The 14,834-nt window shown below is 41.6% G+C and overlaps 1 protein-coding gene across 2 annotated transcripts; it reads right to left on the reverse strand.

The window, feature by feature from the left end:
• Positions 1 to 665: 665 nt before the first annotated feature.
• LOC116057206 (ADP-ribosylation factor-binding protein GGA1-like) lies at positions 666 to 14,757 on the reverse strand. 2 transcript variants are annotated; one of them, XM_031309596.2, is made up of 18 exons: positions 14,639 to 14,757; positions 13,725 to 13,809; positions 13,293 to 13,368; positions 13,054 to 13,152; positions 12,692 to 12,815; positions 11,857 to 11,957; positions 11,577 to 11,657; positions 10,172 to 10,309; positions 9,975 to 10,056; positions 9,705 to 9,815; positions 9,118 to 9,261; positions 5,263 to 5,306; positions 4,890 to 5,080; positions 4,444 to 4,709; positions 4,138 to 4,307; positions 3,875 to 3,985; positions 1,352 to 1,482; positions 666 to 1,237 (listed from the first exon to the last, which is right to left on the reverse strand). In XM_031309596.2, exons 1-17 carry the CDS (start codon positions 14,682 to 14,684, stop codon positions 1,372 to 1,374), a joined length of 1,980 nt encoding a protein of 659 aa, XP_031165456.2. In that variant the 5' UTR covers positions 14,685 to 14,757; the 3' UTR covers positions 666 to 1,237; positions 1,352 to 1,371. The 2 variants fall into 2 exon arrangements, with proteins under 2 accessions (XP_031165456.2, XP_031165457.1); XM_031309597.2 differs by having other exon boundaries at positions 5,254 to 5,306.
• Positions 14,758 to 14,834: the final 77 nt, after the last annotated feature.

Below are 14,834 nucleotides of genomic sequence, written 5' to 3' on the forward strand. Positions count from 1 at the left end.
AGGCAATACTTAAAAACTGTGTACCAATTCATGCTCCCATGACACACCGATGTGGTGTCTCCTGATACTTTTCCAGTTATTACTGCATTTCAACTCATGCTCTCAACTGTCTCCATTGGATAAACAACAACCGCTTCAATGCGTTCAAAGGGATAACGAATGAATGAATGAAATTTAGTTTCATCATTTCCCTCTGCAACTGAAGTGGTTTGCTAGTAGGTTGAGCATGATACCATCTGACTATTAGGTCTGCTGCTGTGGCTATTTCTAGAAAACCGAAGTGCTGAAACAGTTCGCAAATTAATCAATCCATCATTCGATAGGATTGGATGGAAACTATTCCATATCATAGGTTGAATACATTGGGTTGTTTTGGCTATTGGTCATACTGTAAACATCACTTGAAGCATGTAACTGACTTTAAGTGTAACTGAAAAGCACTATCAGCCCGACTGCAGTGGGCCTCATAAACAATACCCGCGACCCCCACTGACACAGACTCTTAACCTCCCCCACCCCTAGACACTACATCTTACATTAACGAACATCATGGATTATATACCTGACCTTTGCACATAATATATATTCTGAACTTTTGCACACCCTGCACTAAACCATACAGCCTTTCTTATTGTTATATTGTACATATTTGTTTAGGTTACATGTCTTTTACATTTATTGTTTTAAATGCACCCAACCACTAAGGCAGAGTTACTTACTTGGCAATAAATCCTATTTGGATTCTGATTATTGATGAACTAAAAGAAAAATGATTTCTTGCAACCCTACTCAGAACACTCAGAATAAACACTGAACACACAAACTGTGACAATACTCTGTGAGCTCACGCTGTCCGGGGTGAGTACTGGGGTTTGGTAAAAAAACCAAACTGAAATAATGTGAGACTGTTACATGTAATATACGTGACATGGCACATCTGATTGATGGTTAAACAGTGTGTTAACCAGACAAATGCACACATTCAGGTTTTTAAAAAAAAATTTTCCCCCAAATGTCACTGCATTGAATCAATGTTTCTGACAGTTTGCTTTATAGTTTGCGTTGGAATGATTGTTGAAAAGAAGGAGAAGAAAAGTAGCTATGGAACACAGGAACGTGGAGCTGATGGAATAAGGACAGGAAGGCTGCGAAGAAAGGCACAAGGTAGAAGCTGGTTCCCACAACTGGCCTCGTGTCAGTTTGTATTACCGAACCAGAGTTTGAAACCACGGAAGTTTAAAGAGGCCGTCTCGCCTCCAGCCAGCGATGAGGGACAACTTCAACCTAGATCTAAAAAGGAAGCAGCAGATCAGATGACGGGGGGGTGGGGGTGGGGGTGGGGGTGGGGGTGGGGGGGGTCGGTCCTTCTCCCTAAAGGTTCCCCCAGGTGTTTGGGGGTGGGAACTGGTCCACATCACCAGACTCATCGTGAGATTGCTCGCCCAGGTTGAATGTCAGCTTGTACCGCAAACGTACCTTTTCCTGAAAACACGAGAGAAAAAAAATGTCAGTTCAATGTTACTGTCACTGCAGTGTTGTAGTACTCGAGATTAGTATTGGTCTCAAGACCACTTTTTGAAGGTCTCGGTCTAGTCTCAGAATTGACCGCGTTTTTACTCGGCCTTGTCTCTGTCTCGGATAAAGACGACTCTGGATTTTATTTCAAGACCACAACTGCAGGGATTTTACTTAGTTGCCTCTGCATTGTCTAATTTTATGTGTCAACATCATTACTGTGATTGGCTGTAAAACTTCCTGCTTCAAATGCAACCAATAACTCGACTCATTTCTAATTTCTAATTTGAAATTTGTTCCTGTTAACTCCCTCTCCCCGCCCCCCCTTAACACGCACTCCTGAGAGAGTGAATGTGGGAGACAGAAGAAGAAGCTCTGGCTGTCTGGCACTGGTCTGGTCTTGGTCTTGGTCTTGGTCTTGACTTGGTCTTGCCCTGCCTTGGTCGTGACTTGTTCTCAACTCCTCAAAGTCTTGGTCTTGACTTAGTCTCGATACACTCTGGTCTTGGTGATGACTTGGTCTGGGTTTAGGTGGTCTCGACTACAACACTGCATTACCATTTCCCAGTGATGATGAAACAGTTCTCAGTCGCTGCTTAAAGGTGCGCTGTGGAGTTTTCGGTTTGCATTCAGTGTTTATCACCCGAATGCATTGTGTGTATCCTTGAGGTCTAAGATATGTGTTGAATGCATCTCCATGCTCAAAATCTTTAGGAGGATGTGGATTACGTCGGCCACTTGCTCACGCATGTTTGTGCATACACGTGGACAACACAAACAAATCAGGGACCCACTCGCACATAATATGCTCTATAGTGTAAGTAGTAAGTGGTCAAACTCCACAGGGTAACATCACTACATTTATATTTTCAATTTTTCAACAATTATAAGTTCATAAAATGTGTTGCATATACAAAGCTGTTTGCTTGCAAAAATGTCAAGTGTATAAATGTCAATGTGCTCATTTAATTTAGATCAGAGTTGCATTGTCTCTATTGATGTAACAGTAGAATAGTGTAAATGTAATTGTTTACAGATCAAAGCCTAGGAGTCAGCATTAGCACTAGGGCTGCAACTAACCATTATTTTCATAGTCCATTAATGTGTCCATTATTTTCTCAATTAATCGATTAGATGTTTGGTCTATTGAATGTCAGAAAATGGTGAAAAATGTCCATCAGTGTTTTCCAAAGCCCAAGATGCCATCCTCAAACATTTTGTTTTGTCCACAACTCAAAGATATTCGGTTTACTGTCCCAGAGGAGCGAAGAAACCAGAAAATATTCACATTTAAGAAGCTTGAATCAGAGATTTTTTTAAAACTTTTTTTTCATTAAAAATATCTCAAACCGATTAATCAGTTATCAAAATGGTTGGCGATTAGTTTAAGAGTTGACAATGAATCGATTAATATTTGCAGCTCTAATTAGCACTAAAAATGTCCATATCAGCAAAAAAATCAACAGTTTTTTTTACTGAAAACATGTAGTCTGACCCTCAGATTTGGTAATTATCATTAACCCTCCTGTTGTCCTCTGGTCAAATTTGATCCGTTTACAAAAACTTTCTATATCAGAACGATGACAAAAGAACATTGAAAAAAATGACAAATGTTGGAAAAAGCTACAAAAACGCAGAAATCAGAAAAAGTGACAAATAAAATCATCAAAAACATCACAAAAAGTGATAAAAACGTGACAAAAAAATTTGACAAAAACATTTATTTTTTTAAACGCTGAAAAAAGTGACCAAAAAAAAAAAAAAAAAAAATCAGAAAAAGTGACAAAAAAAACCCCCATGTGCAATAAAATCTACAAAAATCCCCTAGCCTGCCTATGGTCCCCCAGTGACTAGAAATGGTGATAGGTGTAAACCGAGCCCTGGGTATCCTGCTCTGCCTTTGAGAAAATGAAAGCTCAGATGGGCCGATCTGGAATCTTGCTCCTTATGACGTCATAAGGAGGAAGGTTATCTACCCTTTCTCTGCTTTGCCCGCCCAGAGAATTTGGCCCACCCATGAGAAAGAGAGAGACATCATGGCTTGCAAACAAGCAAAGTGGCAGTTGGTCAAGGCCACACCCCCACCCTCCACCTTGCCCCCCCTCTCTCCTCCTCAATAGCATTTAAAGCTACAGACACAGAAATGGCACGTCATAAGGAAAGCTCATTGTGGGACTGGCTCTAGTGGCTGTAATTCTGCACCAAGGCTGAATTTCGGGAAAGAGACTTCAGATACAATATTAGGGGACCACTAAGGGCTATATAAAAGCATCCAAAAAGCAGCATGTCATAGGACCTTTAAACAATGGTCCTGAACTGAGGCCGACTCACAGCATGCATATGAGGAGAGGGAGAATACCTTGTGAGGGTTGGCCAACAGCAGGATCTGTGTGATGGCGGCGGGAGGCAGGATGGGATTGAAGGCTGGGAGCTCAGTGCTAGAGGGAGGCTGCAGCTTCACTTTCATCACCTTAAAAACACACATTAACAATCGATATCCACAAATATATAATGTAGTATTTTAGTCGAAAGATATAGTTTCCACTTGACTGAATGTTAAGACTTTTACATGGCGCTCTAATACAGATTGCCTTAAAGGGAAGAGGGAGAACCTCAACCTACCTTTGGTACAGCTGCCTGAAAGCGGATGTTGGTGACAGGAATGGGGGCGGAGGACAGCATGGAGATGATCACCACCAGCACGTCAGGCCGTGATGGAGGACAGTCACGGGCAAAGGTGAATAAAACCCGGAGACTGTGTTTGTCGAATACAGTCACTGGTAATAAGCTGCCTGAAACAGATTTACCGAACCATCCGGGGGGGGGGGGGGGGGACAAAACAGAATGTGATGTAGAGAAATGGAGAAAACTGCACCCATGACTGGACCCAGCGTCACTGTTGGGTCTGGTTTTATTGCTCATGCTTACTAGGTTTGATTGCTTCCAGAGACACGGTAACCTCAGCTAGAGAGATGTTGTCGTAGGGGTCGGTAGCAGCTGCGAAACTCAGATTGGAGAGGAGGAGAGTGTCAGGCAGCTCTGAATGGAGGCTCAGGCTGGACGCGGGGCCTGGAGCAGGAGCAGGAGCAGGACCAGAGGAGGCGGGGGTTACATTAGGAGCGGCTCTACAGTTGGCGGCGGACTTGGTCTGCATATCTCGTAAACTGACTCTGGATTGAGGTTGGAACTTATCCCTGCATGTAGAAGAACGGGGAAACACAAATTACCCCCAAAACCCCATTCAAAACGTAACTCTCCATCACAAGTGATTTACCACTGCTGTGTATTATATGTCAAACACAGACACATATTTCTTTTCCATCAAACAATAAACAACTTTGAGGTTATTAACTGTGTATCCTCCCGTAACTTACCATTTGACCTGCTGGCTCTCTGGAGGTAGGGACTGCTGTAACAATGTCTTCCCCAACATTTCTAGCTCTTCCATGGGTTTAGGAGAAGGAGTGGGGCCCACTGTTGGCGGCGCCTGCGCTGTTTGGACCACAGCTGGTAGCAACACGGCAGCAGGGGCCGATGTTGCAGATGATTCTGTGCCATCAGAATGCTAAACAAACAGACGGTTCAAGTTTGTGTGTGGACAAAGTGTATGAGAAGATGGAGATGACATAAATAGTTTCAGTGATTCTGATGGCATACGTTTTTGTCCATCTTTGAAAAGTCAGACATTTTAATTCTACATATAATGGCTTTAATGTGAGCAGTAAAGTATTATCTTACAACTTGCACCTGAAAAGTGTTCTGAGAGTCGAAGTTTTCCGTTAAATTCAGACCTAAGAAATCAAAGACAACAACAGGTTAATTCAATTTGATTCCAATTTGTGGTGGTTTTAACATAAAAAAATGTAAACGTAACGATGTTCAAAAACTCCTAATCAAAAACAGAAACATATCAAAGACAACTGGCTGCTAATGCTAGTTTGTGACAGGTTTGGCTAAATCTAAAAAGGCTGTGAATGAGTGATGTTCTAAGCGCATTTCGAGGCTTGTATCGTTTTAGACAAATGGCATTAGAGCCCGACCGATATATCGGCAGGCCGATATTATCAGCTGATATTAGGCATTTTCCAAACTATCGCTATCTGCATTTATAATGGCCGATAAATGAATATTTAAAAAATAAAATAAAAACAGACGAAACACCCTTCAACCATGTTATGAGTGTTGGTGTTGCATAGTTTGTCCACCAGAGGGCGCTCTACAACGTCCCTGTTGGCCACACTCGTGTTTAACCCTTTAAATTTCATATCTTAAGTTTGTATTTTTATACATTTTATTTATCAGTACTTTAACATATTTTGATGTTCCTCTGTTCTGTTGTGACAATAAAAAAAAAGTTGAAAAGTTTATTTTTAAACTGCATTATCATATTTTAGTGAGGACTCAAATAACTAATGTTAGGGAAATCTGTTTGTTTTGTTACGTGTTTCTGGATTTAAAAAAAAATATATATATATATAATCGGCCGATATATCGGAACATCGGATTTTTAAATCACCAAATATTTGTATCGATATTGGCCTTAAAAATCCTTTATCGGTCAGGCTGTAAATTAGAGCTTAGATCGGGCCCAAAAAATCAAGGCCGACCCTACCCGAGCCCGTGCATGTTGTGTCCGAGCCCGGCCCGACACATTAACTGTAATTATGAGCCCGAGCCCGATTTAAACCTGACAATTTTTTTAATACATGGCCCGTTATAACTGACGTTCTCAACTACAATTCAGAGTTGTTTAAACTACAGAAATCTGTTTAGAATTATCTTAATAAATACCGGTAATGCAACAAGGACGAAGCATGTAAACTGCGCTATTTGTTTATTCAGATTGGAATGGATCGCAAATGGATCCGAATGAAGAAACGTAAAAAAAAAAAAAACTCGACCCTAGCTGCTCCCTCAGCCGAATAGTGTGGGTAACAGATCAAGGCAGCAACATAATCAAAGCCCTGGAACCATGTAGGAGACTTTCTTGTCTCGATCACCAATTAATACTGTCCTTCGCCACGGTCTGCATGCTGATGCACTGGCCGACAACAGTGCTGCAGATGGGGGAGACACGATGTAGCACCGTTTACCTCACACTCAAGTCAGTGCAGGACATACACCCAGAGCTATGGGAGAAGCTGGAGAGGCATAGCTTGCTCCCCACTGAATAAGGCTAATAAAGTAATGATTAAAAAATCATTACTTTACCTGCCCGGCCCGATCATAGCGGCGTAAAATATTGGCCCGGCCCGTGGGTCGGGTCGGGTCCGGTTCGGGCTCGGGCAGAGAATCTAAGCTCTACTCTAATTCTGGTTTATGAAGTGATTTGAGTCTACACAGTTTTATTATACATCTATGATCTACACGCGCACATTCACGGCCCTCAGCCCAATTAAACCCTTGACACGTACCCGTTTTAATATAGCCTACTAAAATTGCCCCTCCTGCTATTATATTATGACCCAAAGGATTGATTTACACACTCAAGGAAATCCGTTTATTATATTACACTACCAGAAAATACACACTAAGCTATATTGATATAAATGGATTACGTGGAAAGAATTTTTACTTCATCGTTATTTCTAAGTCTTTACTGGTGCAAAATTCGGTCAAAAACCGTCTCTGATACAGTCTAGATCACATAGATCATCTGTAATATATCTGCCCGTTATACACTCTGTGACCAACAGGTGGTGGCAAACCACTTTGCTGATAAGCTTCAATGCTTCATGATGCTTCATCTCGCCATCACTACCATAAATGTGTGTGGCTTTTAGGGCTGCAACAACAAATCGATAAAATCGATAAAATTCGATTATTAAAAAAGTTGGCAACGAATTTCATTATCGATTGGTTGTGTCGCGCGACACGCCACTCAGTCGCGGAGATAAAAGCAATTGAGTTGAGAGCCGTGTGGCGCGGAGCGAAAGAAAAGAAAAAAGAGCAGAGCGGGGGTAGAGGAAATACGAAGCGACACCGGAGAGACCCTTAACGTTGTTCTGAAACACACGGCGGAGGCAGAGAAATCAGTACGACCTAAGTCATCCAAGGTGTAGGAGCATTTCACACTAAATAAATCGAAAACGTGTTAATCGCAAGATAAGCAAAAGCGACACGGCATGGCACAGGCGCACCACGGTGATGCTTCAGCACCTAAAACGTAAACATGTTGGAGTCCTTGATGAGGAGGAAGGGAGTTCAACAGCAGGGTAAAGTCACTACACAATCCTACTTTTGTTCCGTTTTGAAGTGAAGAACGTAACGTCCCTCCAGTGGTGCTGGTGTGGTGTTTACTCGTTATCCAGCTGACCAGCATGACAAGCTAGCGTTAGCTCGTTAATAACGGTAGTAAAGCAGGACTAAAGACACGTTTTTATTCACTCGCCTTTTTTGGCCCATTCATTTTTCAATCTATTGTCATGTATATATTCTGTGCTTTGTCCCATATCAGTTATTGTTGACGTATATGTGTTTGTTGTACTTTTTAATTTCATTTGAAAGTTCTTTTATAGCACTTACTCATCTTAAGCTGTGTTTAAATGTGGTGTACAAATGAACTTAACTTGCACTTACTACAATGATGGTAATAATTTAATGAATAAGCTTCAAGTGAACGTGTGTGTGTGTGTGTGTGTGTGTGTGTGTGTGTGTGTGTGTGTGTGTGTGTGTGTGTGTGTGTGTGTGTGTGTGTGGGGTCTGTATCTGCTTTTTGGGTTACTTACCTTTACACAACTATTAACTAAAACAACATGTATGTAATTATGTATTGAGTTGATGTAAATTAATGTTTTTTTGTTTTTTGTTTTTTGTTTTTTTATCCGATTCATCGATTAATCGAAAAAATAATTGACAGATTAATCGATTATTAAAATAATCGTTAGTTGCAGCCCTAGTGGCTTTGTTGTGGTCGAGTCAGATGTGGTCTACTTCTGAAGATGCTGTTTCAGCCAGCCAGACAGCCAACAGGAAGGCCACACACTAGCCAATTGGAAATAAGGTTTAAAGTGCTCATATTATGCCCATTTTCAGGTTCATAAAATTGTATTTAGAGGTTATATCAGAATAGGTTTACATGGTTTAATTTTCAAAAAACACCATATTTTTGTTGTACTGCACATTGCGGCAGCTCCTCTTTTCACCCTGTGTGTTGAGCTCTCTGTTTTAGCTACAGAATGAGGCATCTCACTTCTGTTACATCTTTGTTGGGAGTCGCACATGCTCAGTAGCTAGGTAAGGACTGCTAGCTAGTCAGAAGCAGAGTATGAGGACAGGCCATGCTAGCAGCTAGGCGAGCATTATAAGGTGTGGTCCGTTTGTCACGGAGGTAAAGGCTGGACTACAAAAGAGCTGTTTGGAGCAGTTTGTGAACAGTGTTTTCTGTTGGAGATGGTAAGTCCCTTTGGGGTGGACTTTGGGCTTTTTCACTTTGGAAGCCTATTACATGCACAAAAAAGATATATAACACAATAAAGGAAAGGGAAAACGCCAAAAAGCATAATATGAGCACTTTAAGTATTGCTGACTTGTCCTTTTTGGCTTGTTAAAAAGTTAATCTACCTTTGTGTTTAAAAGCCAGATGAGTTGTTTTGTGCTTACCCAGTGACATGAGCTCATCATCCAAGAGGCTGATGCCCATGTTATGAGTCAGGGTCTGGAGGCTGGAGGGCTCGGGGCTGGATAGTGCCGTGTTGACGGATGAGTTAAGTCCCATCAGGTCTACGAGTGCTGAGCTACTGCTGCCTGATTTGGACAGAGCAAACCCATCTGTGATCTTATAGTCTAAAGAAATATTTGGTAAATGTGTTTAATTTATCAAGCTTAGTAATACATTTTTGATATTAACAAACGTCCGTTACATTCAAGCCATTGCCAAATGAGTTGCTACAAAGCTAATAAAGGCTATCAGCTCCACACAACTCTCTCTGTGTTTCTCAGTATGGCTATGGCCATATGGCTATGGCTCTGAAGAGTCCATCATGTTTTTTTAATCCTCTGTGTCCTCCTTGCATACTAGTAACTGCATCGAGGAGGGGTGGGGGCGCGTGCACAATCACGATCACGTAAGGCTTGTATCATGTGGACACACCGACAGTTTTGTTGTCATTACTTAGAATTCCCTCATGGGGGCGACAGAAACTACGCACTATAGCTTTAAGGATGCCAAATCACACACATGTACCTACCTGGTTGTGAGGGCGAGGTTATGCCATCCTTTGACACATCCTCCCCCTTTACCAGCTGTCTGTACATGTTGATGACCTGTGTCAGGCTGTCATTGGCCTCTAAGATTTCCGCTGGAAGCAGAAAAAAGGCTCATTAGCAACACCAATGTGTATTAATTTACGCTTTGGAATGGAGCCTGATTCCATGAACTTTGTATGGAAAAAAGTGAGTTAATAAATACCTTATTCTGCCTTATATAACATGACATAGTGTGAGGTCAGCAACCTTACCTAAGGCTTCATCGCTGTCCTCTGTATCGCTTGCTAATCGGAACAGTGTAGGCCTCATCTTTTCACAGCGCTGGTAAAGATCCTGCGAATAGACAGACACATGTTAAAAACACTAAAAGCACACCTGCAGTGGGTGGTACGAGCAGATTTACGAGACTGTGGCTGCAGCTAGTTTTAATGTGCTGAGCTGCGCTAACCTTAATGAGCTCCTGGTTGCTCTGGGAGCAGCTCTGCTTGCTGTAGCCCTCCAGCAGCTGGCTCAGCAGGTTGACACTCTCTTTCACCTCCTGGATGGCGTTCAATCGCTTTGATACCTTCTCCACACGCTTTTGGTCCTGGAAAAAGAGCGAGAGGATCTCACAGTGCCCAGGATCATTATGAAATTGCAGCATTTTTGCAGATCTTCATTTTGTGACAAGACAAGACATCCATCCATCCATCCATCTTCGTCCGCTTATCCGGTCTCGGGTCGCGGGGGTAGCAGCTCCAGCAGGGGACCCCAAACTTCCCTTTCCCGAGCCACATTAACTAGCTCCGACTGGGGGATCCCGAGGCGTTCCCAGGCCAGGTTGGAGATATAATCCCTCCACCTATTCCTGGGTCTTCCCAGGAAACCCATTTCGGCCGCTTGTACCCTGGATCTCGTTCTTTTGGTCATGACCCAACCTTCATGACCATAGGTGAGGGTAGGAACGAAAACTGACCGGTAGATCGAGAGCTTTGCCTTCTGGCTCAGCTCTCTTTTCGTCACAACGGTGCGATAAATTGAATGTAATACCGCACCCGCTGCGCCGATTCTCCGACCAATCTCCCGCTCCATTGTTCCCTCACTCGCGAACAAGACTCCAAGGTACTTGAACTCCTTCACTTGGGGTAAGGACTCATTCCCTACCTGGAGAAGGCACTCCATCGGTTTCCTGCTGAGAACCATGGCCTCCGATTTAGAGGTGCTGATCCTCATCCCAAGACAAGACAATATAATGGTAATAAAGGCTACATTACAGTTTAGGAGTATTCTTTATTACAATAAGTACTCAAATATGTAAAGTTAAAACTTTACAAATCATGGAAATTATTAAATGAGTTAATATTTTATTTTAATATTAAATCGGGAGTACCATTGAACTACTGCTTGCATCTATTTTGCTACATATCATATATCGTAATTTCAAATCATGATAAATGATCTCGATGACTTCAGGAATAATCTGTATTTAGTTTTTTATTGTTTCAAATTGTGATCATATCAAACTAAAAATGTTGAACATCAGTGAATGAAGTAGTTTCAAGATTATTACCTTTAATAATCTATTGTTGAAACGAAACCCTGATGTTTGAGTATACCTACATCAAAACCTTGATTATTATTTGGATTTCCACATCTTTTGTCAATGTTGGAGGAAATCAAGTGCACAACTCCCACTATAAACACTATAATAATAAAAAAAAGGCCGTAAGACTACTACCGAGTTGCATTAATGTTACCATGTTACATATTCGGGTGTGTCTTTTGTACTAATGGTGGAAAAAAAAAAACAGACGCACGTGCAAGTGAGACCACATTCTGTACAGCACTTTTGGTAAACAAAACCAATGACTCACCTCCTGGACCATTTCCTTAATGAGCTTGTTTGCTGCTATTAGATCTTCCGGGTGAGTGCTGTTCAATAAGCGAGACAGCATCTACAAAAACATGGTAGGATAGAACAGGGAGAGGAAAGAAAAGAGGAAGAGAACTTTGTAAACTGTTGACCCGTGATTTTCCTCCCAGGAGTTTCACTTTAAAAAAGGATGTGATGGGTACAGAACAACTTCTTAGAAATCGAGTTCTTTCTGTTTGAAACCCCATTCAACGTGAATGGAGCCTCCTAATCACCGATACCTTGGATTTCTCCTCATCCTCAAAGATGACATTTTTGGCTCTGGGTGGAGGGGGTGGGAGGGGCTTGTCATCAGGAAGCACAGGGTCCAGTTTGACAATGCCTGGAAGAGAACAAGAACACCTATTAACTTCAGAGTACTGTACATGACGTATGTGATACTGGTGCTATAACATTGTTCTTGACACTTTTATTTTTTAGATACATCTAAACAGCACATTATAAGAGAGTCAGATGTATTCGGTCAAAATGCACCAGAAACCAACGGGCTACAGATATGGTTCCTACACAACCCTACGTAGGTATTTATTATACTGCAGTAACTTAGGGAAACTTTGGAGGAAACAGCATTTTTAAGATCACACTAGATTCAACTAAGCATGACTAAGGACATTAGTCTCATGCTTGTGGCTCATCACCATAAAAAGGAGAACTGACACTGCCTTGTACAAAACACTATTTGTTTATACAAGGAAAATTTCGGGAACCAAAAAGCACATTATCAGTGAAATATGGGAACTAGAAAGCACAATAAAACTTATAGGAGTATCAGCAGAGTGCGGGCATCTAATTTTTTCAGTTGTAAACAGCCCCTTTTTGCCCTGCACCTCACCGATGGGGATGTGCACACTATCACTACTGCTCTACGTGAACTAAAAAGCACATTCATAAACCACTGTACTGTATGGTAAATGTATGGAATAATACACCATGCATGTATGCAAGAGAATGAAAAACGTCAAGCTAAAAAAACATGTCCTTTATCTTGGGACACGTTTTTTTAGCTTGGCGTTTCTCATCTTCTATCATGTACTCTTTTTGTTCTGGAGAGCTCACCCTGTTTTTTCAGCATCTGATAGGCGTCCGCTATCTTGGTCTCACCGGGCAGCCTCACTGTCCAGCTGTACATTATTTCTAATACTTTCTTCTTCACTGGCTCTGGAGCCCGGGTACCCAGATACTGCAGAGTAGAGGGGATTCATGCAATTGTTGGAAGAAAAATTGAAATGTCTTTTAACAACTATAACTAAATAAATACACTGACAGCTGGCCCACTGTTCTGTTGTTTTCTTTACCTATTTCCATAATGTTTTCTATAGGCACTTAAAAGCTGCTTTCACTGGTTACACAAAATAATTCTCACGGATGTACAGTTGCAGCCATACTGGTATGAGAGCATAAAAGACAAGGATTATTACCTTGGGCGACACCACTTTGATGAGCTCGTTGAGAAAGCGAAACTTTCCCACTTCACTGTGAAATCGCTTTCCACAGTTCTTCATGCACGTCTCAAGAACCTGGGAATAGTTTAGTTTTGTTTGTTTTATCTTTGTACAGACAAGCCTTCACACAAAAAAGTATTCACTGTCAAAAAAAAAAAAAAAGACAAGTGGCTTCTAATGTGGCGTTCCGCAGACCTTTACACTCGTTAGCTTACCATAAGCGCTTGCATAGCCTCCCACTCTTGAGGCGACTGGATCTTGTGGGCCAGAAGTCTGGTTGCGAGCTGGGGACTGATAGATTAGACAATTAATGTAACCTTCACAGAAAAAAGCAAGAGATGAATTTGAAATATGCCACAAAAAAACCCCACTTTGAAACATGCACACATTTTTAACATGTAAAATGTGAAGCAAAACACCCTTGACATTAAGAAGAAAAACATGAGAATGGTCAGACATGTTTCATGTTGTGAAGAAACAGTATGTAGCTTATATGAGGTTTTCTACAGAGCTGTTAAACTTCATTAAACCAAGTTGTTAGAATTTAGATCAAAAGCTGGCAGAGCGCTGATTTGATTCTGCATTTCGTAATATGGTGATTGACAGAACAACTACTCTGAGATGGTGTGACATCTTTATCATCTCACCCGTCTGGTTCATTGTTGAGCTGATCAAAAAATCCTTTGATATTGTCCCAGTCAGTCTCCTTATTCAAAGGGTTGGTGGCCTTGTCTGTGTGAAAGGAAAACACATCAGGCTGAATTCTGCATCTGCTCTATATCCAAACTTTAAGTAAGCTCCATGTGAGTGTATTTTCTTTTGCATTACATTTAGCAAAAAAACACAACAAAACATGAGTCTCCTGACATTCCTTATGTCGGATTGTTGTGTATAGATGTGTGCAGTCTGTCAAACCTCTCTGAGTGACATCAACCTTTTACATGTAGTGACTAGTAGACTTGCATTTAACACAATAGGAGTTTACCGCAGCAAATTTCAATCTTTATAAAACCTCCGTGAGCAGCTCTGGTTGTTCGCTATATGCAAACTAGCTATCAGGTCTCTGGTTTGTAGCAGGTGAAAAGATTTGCTCCTATTTGCAGAAAATGGGTGACAGAATCTGAATCCTGTGTCTAAGGTTATAGCAGAAGTACTGTATAGTTATGGTTCCTGGTTTTAGGTTTGTTCAACAGTCATCAGCTAACTAGCTAGTTTATTTTGTTAGCATTCAGCTGGACATTAGTAGGATTTTTTAAAATGTAAATGTCATGTTTGTGTAGCATCACCAACCTCAAACTGTCAACAGTCAACATAATGTGAGCTCAAAGTACGAGCGTATCACAGCAAAGGTGATACAATATCTGACTGAGTTTGTTTGCCTATCGACAACTGCACTTTATGATTTCATGACATTCGCTCTCTTGACTCTCATCTCTTCCCTCGGGAGAGTACTATGGTCGACCGCGGCTAGTTTAACCTGATATGCGTATCCATTAGCAGCGTATCGGCTATCGCTTTCCCTTAAAAAGTCAATCTGATATTGTACAGTATAATGACTTACTGATGCGAGACTGCAGGGTTACCTCATCCGGAGGCGCCGCCGCCATCTTTCGGGAATTCTAAACAAGTGGCCACTATCGCGGGATTTTTGTAACATATCGCGTGGTGGATAGCCGTTGGAGGAACAGCTCAGCAGCTCTAGCTCCCCCGCTTGGGCGTGAGCGGCAGAAACAACAACGTGACATTGAGTGAGGTGG

This window comes from Sander lucioperca, chromosome 4, assembly GCF_008315115.2.
Source record: "Sander lucioperca isolate FBNREF2018 chromosome 4, SLUC_FBN_1.2, whole genome shotgun sequence".
Classification (NCBI taxonomy): domain Eukaryota; kingdom Metazoa; phylum Chordata; class Actinopteri; order Perciformes; family Percidae; genus Sander; species Sander lucioperca.

Excerpts from the sequence above, each read along its gene's own strand:
- LOC116057206 (XM_031309597.2), bottom strand. The coding sequence starts at position 14,684 with ATGGCGGCGGCGCCTCCGGATGAGGTAACCCTGCAGTCTCGCATCA. Across the intron at positions 10,057-10,171 it reads GCAACCAGGAGCTCATTAAG|GATCTTTACCAGCGCTGTGA; the intron begins GTTAGCGCAGCT and ends GTCTATTCGCAG. Across the intron at positions 4,710-4,889 it reads GAGAGCCAGCAGGTCAAATG|GGATAAGTTCCAACCTCAAT; the intron begins GTAAGTTACGGG and ends TTCTACATGCAG.